At 36.7% G+C, this 8,643-nt stretch overlaps 2 protein-coding genes across 11 annotated transcripts in view; one reads left to right on the top strand and one right to left on the bottom strand.

The window, feature by feature from the left end:
* The window catches only part of LOC147842141 (uncharacterized), a 1,078,568-nt gene that overhangs the window by 463,913 nt on the left and 606,012 nt on the right, over window positions 1-8,643 (top strand). The window lies entirely within an intron of this gene.
* Window positions 1-8,643, bottom strand: part of stard13a (StAR related lipid transfer domain containing 13a) — a 250,288-nt gene that overhangs the window by 30,968 nt on the left and 210,677 nt on the right. For all 10 annotated transcript variants that reach the window (XR_015501337.1, XM_087271062.1, XM_087271061.1 and 7 more), the window contains one exon: window positions 5,466-5,529. Coding sequence is in view for 9 of the 10 variants with exons in the window: in XM_087271062.1 (XP_087127188.1) it covers window positions 5,466-5,529 (64 nt within the window). In the remaining variant the exon portion in view is untranslated. The remainder of the gene's footprint in view (window positions 1-5,465; window positions 5,530-8,643) is intronic.

Here is an 8,643-nt window from a genome sequence, read left to right as displayed (position 1 = left end):
ACATTGTATATATACATTGTACAAAGCGCACACATGTCTACATGACCACCAACACCTCCAGCCTGATCAAGAAGGCTCACCAGCGCCTATTCTTCTTAAGGCAACTGAAGAAGAACCAGCTTTCATCAGCCGTCCTGGTGAACTTCTACCGCTGCACAATAGAGAGCATCCTGACAAACTGTGTCACAGTCTGGTATGGAAGCTGCTCTGTTGCTGAGTGTAAGGCACTGCAGCGGGTGGTGAAAACTGCCCAACGCATCACAGGGACCACACTGCCAGCCATAGAGGACATCCAGAAGAAATACTGTTTGCGCCGAGCACGCAGTATTCTGAAGGACACCTTTCACCCTGCTCACAGACAGTTTTCTCTCCTGCCCTCCGGCAGGCGCTTCAGGCTCCCCCGGACAAAAACCAGCAGACTGAGGCCCCGTTTACACTAGTACGTTTTAGTTTTAAAACGGCGTTTTAGAATGAAAACGATCCGCGTCCACACTCGCGTTTTACCCAGCGTTTCTGAACTGCTCTCCGTCCACACCAAAACGCTGAAAACGCACATCACGTGACCACACAGACGCTCTCGGGCAAGCGCTGCAGCCCATGTACCCAGATGAGAGCTCTGCTAGTCGGACTTCTCATCAAGCATCTCCCGCTGGATCTAATCTCACTATATTTATTAAACGGGATATTTCATTCATCTTGTTGTCTTTAGCTAACGACATATTCCCTGACTTTGGGCATTGGAATCTATTACTTGTTCTCAGGTAACGTGTTTTGGCTGAGCGCAAAGATAAGTTAATGATTAATGTAACCACGTACATTCTGTATATTGACTGATCGCTTGCCTTTATTTCCTATAATGTATAAACTTATTGTATGTTATACTTTTAAAATGGCCATTATCGATTCTTAAAACTGATACTCAGCAAAAGAGAGGGGATGTTTCGTATTTTCACTGAAATTGAAAGGAGGCAGTTGTTATCGGCTCCGTTTTGTTATAAATATCCAGACAGTGAAGATGACGCTCATCTTATACAGCACGGCGCCTCAACATGTCTGCTGTCTAAGTTGCTAATATTAAAATGAAAATAGGCAGTTCCTTAAATCATGTTTACATTTTATTGTTGAGAAAGTGAAACAACGAAGCCAGGGTGATGTGAATGAAGTTATAAAGTACACTGTTCCCTTTGAAGATTTACCCGTGTCCTCGGTATAGTCTGCTTTTCCATATCAAACTGAGAAGAAGAGACTGCAGCCTTGATCAAACTTGCGAAGTCTGAACTTACACGGAGAAGATTCAGGACTGAACTGTGTGTTAGGCTACTTAATATTCAGGAAAAGCCCCAATCAGAGAGGCGAACGTCTGCAGCCCCGCCTCCGTTTTCAGATGTCTCCGTTTTCCATCATCCACACTGAGACGGAGCAGCAGCGTTTCAAAATGAAAACGGCCTCTCCAGCGTTTTCGAAACGCTCCGTTTTCGGCGCTCGAGAACTCCGGCGTAGTGTGGACGGTTGGCGTAACCGTAGCAAAACTTATGCGTTTTCAAACTAAAACGCATTAGTGTAAACGGGGCCTGAGGAACAGCTTTTTCCCCAGAGCTGTCTCCCTCCTGAACTCTGCCCCCCACTGACTCTTTTGCCCCCCACTGACTCTTTTGCCCCCCTCCCCCCCCCAATACACCCCCCACTCTCCTCTAACTAAAACTCCTCGCAATAACTGCACTGTTTAACATTTGCACGTTTAAATTTGCACATTCACTGCACCACATTGAGTTGTTTACTTATTGAACTGTACATACCCACTGCATATGGGCATTTGTAATTATGTACACACCCACCCACTATACATATACACTGTAATCATGCTTATTTATCTGCATACTACTGATTATTAATAGCAACCTGTACATATATTCATATATTGTTACATATACACATGTAATCATGTTTATCTATCTGCACACTTCTGATTATTTATAGCAAACTGCACATATATTCATATATTGTAAATCTGTTCATAGCTTATCCAACCTGTATATAATGTTCATAGTACATCCATCCCATCTGTAAATATCCCTATAGTTTTCTATAACTGCACTTTATAACTTATTCCTGTATCCTGCACTTGCTGCTATTGCACTGCTGGTTAGACCTAAACTGCATTTCGTTGCATTGTACTTGTACATGTGTAGTGACAATAAAGTTGAATCTAATCTAATCTAATCTAAAAATGTAAGCCTCTCTTTTGTTGGCTTCATTTTTCTTCTCCTCGTAAGAGGAATAAACAAATTGACCGTAAATTTTGTGTCCTGGTGTATTTTCCATCCATCTCTACTCAGTAATAATTTAATATTATAAGTGTTACGTTTATTTTCCCTAGACAACTTAATTAAACCGTAACAGCAAGTGAGCTATAGTGTTGTGCTGAACTGCAACACTGTTTTGCCAAATGATCTTAGAATTTTGAGAATGTAATTTCTGTTTCAAGAAAAGAGTCAAACCAATGGAAGGTCTGATGAACACGATGACGAATACCATAAGCTTTTAAAGTTTCATTGTACAGATGTTACCAATATGTTTTATGAATGGTAAAGCCTAGACGTGTAAACTCACAGCACAGGAAATCCCTGTCACCCTCTTAACACTATATAACCTTCACAACCCATTTCCTATTTAAAATACCACAGACCTTATACGTTTACCCTGAACGTTACAGTCATGATGTCAAAAGAGACTCGTGGTATTTGAAAAATGTCAAAAGACAATTTCAAAAACATCCCCCAAGTCATTCTAGCTGGTGTGGGGATTTCTCAAATATCATCCAAACAAGAGGACAGGAACATAACAGGTATCAAATAATCACTGTCTGGCTGCATTTAAGACAGCAACACCCAAAGACCCCTTTCACATGCCCGAGACGTCAGTAAAGTAGTCACAAACGACCCACTGAATGAGACCCACAGCTTACAATCATAATTAGGCTGAAATACGAGCTCTACGTAAACAGTCCAAGAGTCTCGACCAAAGATTCAACTGACGCTTCAGTGCTGAAAGCCAACATCAATTCTGTTCACGGCTCATGACTGTTACTTTTAAAACATCTGCTTTGTTCAGATGTGATCAGATGGTCCAATTTAAAAAACCCAGACAGACAGATTTGGTCTATATTTAGATGTTTTTTTCTTTATTTTATAGACATTTTCAAAACATGTAATCCAGCATAAAGCAGAGCCGTTACAATAATAGTAAAAATATTACAGTTATGTACATTACTTCAAATATTTTCAATCATTAAAAAAATTAAAATAAATTTGTGAATTTCATGAATATTGTTTATAATCTGAACATTTATTTTGTATTAAGAAACCATTAAAATGTTGAACTGTGACATTATTTGCATGTCAATAAAGACCATTCCCCCTAAAACTCCCAATAAAAGATAGATTCTAATGTAATCACTATAATGTAATAAAGTGCTTTTTGTTTGTTTTTGTTCTGGCAAAAATTTGCACTTGAAATTAATTTTGTAATATACAGTATTCACTCACCGGCCCCTTTATTAGGTACACCTTACTAGTATCAGGCTGAACTGCGCCATTGCCATTTCAGGTCAAAAAAACTTGCTGGTTGAATAATAGATGAAAGGATGATGTTAAAATAACAAATGTTAAATAAATTTCCTTTTTTTCTTCAGAAGTAAAAACATTGGAATTGTGTTATCAATTTTTTTTTTATAAAAATATATGAAAAATGGCAACTTTTTTGCTCAAATTGCCAATGTTATTTTGAGCAAAATAACACGACAAATGACTTTTTTTTGTTGATTGAACAACTATAAATCATAAATCCAGAGAGACAAAGCTATATATACAGTCAAACCCAAAATTATTCATACCCCTAGCAAATGCTGGCTTAAAGTTTTTGTTTGAATGTAAATAAAAACATAAATATGTTTTCCACAACAATGCCTCCTGTACACGGTCTTATTATTCATTGGGAGCCTCAGCCTGTGCCCTTTCAAGTAAAAAAAAACTTGCTGGTTGAATAATAGATGAAACATGGCATATGTTATCACTTGTTGTAATTGCAAATCAGGGTTATTCCACTGATTTCTATTGATTTCTTTGTTTGTACTAATTGTTTTGAGAAAAGCATTAACTATTGTGCAAATGTAAATAGTGTTGTGAGAAATGCACCAAAAGGACTGAGAAAAACTGTAATATTATTTTCTGAAGTTAAAACATTGAAATTGTGTTGTCAAAAAATGTATACAAATATGTGAAAATATGCCACCTTATTTTAAGCAAAATAATACTACAAATGACATTACATTTTTTTAACACAACAATACTCCATAAATCCAGAGAAACATAATTATAAATATACAGCCAAGTTCAAAATCAATCAGACCCCTTGCAAATTCGGACTTAAAGTTTTTGTTCAAATGTAAATAAAAGTGGAGGAATAATATTTCCCACAATGATGCCTCCTGTACATCGTGGTCTTATTATCTACTGGAAGCTGCCTGTATCATGTCAGGTCAAAAAACTTGCTGGTTGAATAATAAAAAGATGTTGTTAAAATAACAAATGTTATCAAGGTTATTCCACCAAATATTGATTTCTTAATTTATTCTCAAGTTAAAAGTTATAATTTTTTATATAAATATACAAACATAAAGAAACCTTTTTTTTGTTATTGTAGGCAAATAATACTATAAATGACTTATTTTTAATAATTGAACAGCTATAAATCAAAATATCAGAGACAGAGAACTATTTATACAGTCAAACCTAAAATTATCCATACGCCTTTACTTAAAGATTTTGTTCAAATGTAAAAAAAAAAAAAAAAAAAACATGGTCCCACTTTATATTAAGTGGCCTTAACTAATAAGTAATTACACAGTAATTAATAGTTTGTTACAATATACTTATTGTGTAAATACATGTATTTACGGTGTACTTATGCTTGATTAAATACCAGTATGTAATTACATCTTTAATTAACTTTTGTAATTACATTTGTAAATACAATGTTGACCATCCCTTACACCTTAACCCACCCTTAAACCTACCCATACCACCAAACCTGTCCATAACCCAACCTCTATCCCAACTCAAAAGCACCACAAGTGTTCTCAAATACATCATAAACATAGTAAGTACATTGTATTTATTTTTTGATGGAAGTACATAGTAGTTAAGGACACTTAATATAAAGTGGGACCAAAAACATTAATATTTTTTCCACAATGATGCCTCCTGGTCTTATTATCAACTGGGAGAAGCATGTGACATTTACAATAAAAAAAAATTAAAAAAAACTTGCTGGTTGAATAAAAGTAACTATAAATCAAAATTTGCCAGTGGTAAGAATAATTTCGGGCTTGACTGTCCATTATATTGAGAAAATTATACATTGAGATTCACCAAAATCTACAAGAATTCAATTAAAAAGCCACTTACTTTCTTCTTAGGGAGGCTCACGTCCAGTTTCATGGAGGCACACTTGTTCAGAGTGTTGAGTCGACTGGAAGAGAAGAAGACAGTCACTGGTGAAGACATCCGTCACTCTCATCTCCACCACAAAGAAACCACAGAGAAACAGAGAGAGAGAGAATCCACTGCAGATCCTACACTCCTCTAACCTCTGTTTGCCTCTCTACGCACAGGTATAGATTTCAAGAAAACTCTCACTATCTCCGTCCGGATTGGCTGCCGGAAAGAGTGACGGGTTCAACTTGGCAGCCGTGACTTCTAATCTCTTTCAAGACATGGCCATGAATGAATGAGACTGCAGAAGGAAAAAACAGAGGGATAAAGAGAGCGAGAGAGTGGCCGATCCACCTCCGCTTTGATCTAACCCTACAGTGGCCTTTAACGTCCTCATCTGACTGATCTTCACCCCTGAAGAGCTTCTCTCCACCCCTTTAGCACACACACACACACACACACACACACATACACAGTCCATAGGAGACTGCAGACCCTTCACTTTATATCCATTCCAGACACAAACAAGCCATTATTTCACCTATAAAACCACAACGTGTTGTTTTTTGATGCGCTGAATTTTCCTTCATGACATCAGCAGGTCTTTTTGATTTAATTTTGGCTCCAGTAAATTCAAACTAAAGAATATTGTGGCGCAAATCTGAAGTGACTTTTTTATAGCACATTGAATTAGATTCATTTTAAATTTGAGGATACAGTTCAGAGGTTTTTGCAATGCAATTTAATATTGGAATCAATTGGACTTGGTTACTGTGTTTACTTATCTAAGCTGCGTACTTTATAGTTAATGTACTTTTCTCCATGTGGGTGAGATTATGATTGTGATCCGCTCACAATGCAATCTAAATTAGTCTTTTTCCATTTTTGTGAAAATGTGAACACTAAAACAAAGGAAATTGGATATAGATTGTTATATGCAACCTCAGAATGGGCTGTTTTTCCTTCACCCCTGAAGAGCTTCTCTCCACCCCTTCAGTATTCATTCCAGACACAAACAAGCCATTATTTCACCTATAAAACCCCAACGTGCTGTTTTGTAATGTGCTGAAATGTTCCTTCATGACATCAGCAGGTTTTTATTTTTTATTTTGGGTACAGTACATTCAGACTAAAGAATATTGTGGCCCAAATTACAGACTGTATTAAAAGCACTATGACGATGGCCGATAGACATCACGATTCTGAGCCGGCATTGCGATCCTCCACCCCGCCACCGTCGCAGCAGCAAACGGTTTGCGAAAAAAATCACACTCAAGCCGCGTTTACACTAATACATCTTAGTTTCACACTCACACAAACAAACACACAGGCATGCGCAGCAGCATATGCGCACGTCTCCTCTCTAGGCAGTTAGCGGGTGCTTTATGCACAAAACCCCAGAGAGCAGTGCAGGTCGGACAGTTTATCAAGGATGTACCGCTGGATCGCATCTCACTTTAGTTGTTAAAGTTCATATTTAATTATTCTTGTCTCTATCTAGCGACTCTTTGGTCTGGTAACGTGTCAGTGTCAGTACACTGCTTCAATCTTTCGCTTTCATGCTTGTACTTAATAATTTTTGCGAAATCCTCAGATACTCTTGGTTGGTTGCTGTTGGTTGTGCACCTTTTTTCACCAACCAAGTTTGTCGATGTTATTATAATGACACAGGTCACTTTGCTTATTCATGCCAGAGTCCTGCAGAAAAAGTGATAGATAGCTGGTAATTTGTGTGTAACTTATCTTTATTTATTTATGATTCAGTTATGGGCACAACAAAGGCCATGCGGATCAGGTAGTTGAAACGGAAGCTACAAATATTTAATTTATTATGAATTAATTAATTATTCATAAATAATTAATTGATCTCCGCCTACAACGACGATGCCATTGTCCATCGCAATGTTTCACATTAGACATTGTATGATTCCAAATTGGTCGACGTCGCCAAACCCTAAAAAGCACAAACCACATTACATTAGATTCATTCTAAATCTGATCCCAGCAGACAAACAACATCATAGGACACTGATATTAGATATTAATATTAGGTTAGAGGGTTGACAGTGTCTTAAAACAATGTTATTTTGATGACCAATAAAGACGTGAAATAACATTGATATTTTGTTGATTTTAGGTTTTCCTGGAAAGTGACCAAAATCCAACGTCGAGCTAAGATCTTAAACCAACGTCACATTGACGCCAAATACTGACAATTGTCAGGTATAGTAACCAAAATACAACATCTGATAGACGTCGTATTGGTGATGTCCACACAACGTCAAGTTGTAACATCATTAGACGCTGATATTTAGTTGTTTTTGGCTTGTGTAACCAAAATTCTAAAAAAAAAAGGTTTTTAAAAAGTCTGTCTGATGTTAAACATTGAAATCGGCAACCTCAGACATCTGAATGGACTCTTTAGCCTTTTAAATTCAGCCCAAAATAGCTTTCCTATTTATACACAAACACAGAAACACGCAGACCCTTCACTTTATATCCAATCCCAGACACAAACAGGCCATTATTTCACCTCTAAAACTACAATGTGTTGATTTTTGATGCGCTTAAACATTCCTTTATGACATCAGCAGGTCTTTTTTATTGTGTAGTCAAACTAAAGAATAATGTAGTGCAAATGTGAAGTGACTTTTTTATGATAGTATTAAAAGCAAAAACTATATTGAAGTAGAGTTTCCAAATCTGATGATACAGGTCTTTGATACAAGTTTTTGCAATGCAGAATGATGTTGGAATTTGCAAACTTCATAAAGGGCTCTTATGCCTTTTTTTATTCAGCCCTGAAGAGCTTTCCCATTTTCTAACACACACAATTGTTTGTTTGTTTTTGGCTCCAGTACATTCAGACTAAAGAATATTGAGGCGCAAATCTAAAGTGACTTTTTTATGACAGTATTAAAAGCACATTGAATTAGATTCATTCTAAATCTGAAGATACAGGTCAGATGTTTTTGCAATGCAGCTTAAAATTGGAATTAATTGGCCTCTGTGTTTCTTTGCATAACCTGTTTACTGTATGGCTTATGTTCTTATCTGCATGTGGTTGAGATTATGATTGTGATCATTTTGAATTGCATTCTGATTAAGCCTTTTCCTTTTTCTAAAAATGTGAACACTAAAACAAACACAA

Source organism: Danio rerio, chromosome 10, assembly GCF_052040795.2.
Source record: "Danio rerio strain M-AB ecotype USA chromosome 10, GRCz13ab, whole genome shotgun sequence".
Classification (NCBI taxonomy): Eukaryota; Metazoa; Chordata; class Actinopteri; order Cypriniformes; family Danionidae; genus Danio; species Danio rerio.
This window is presented reverse-complemented; position numbering and strand designations above follow the sequence as displayed.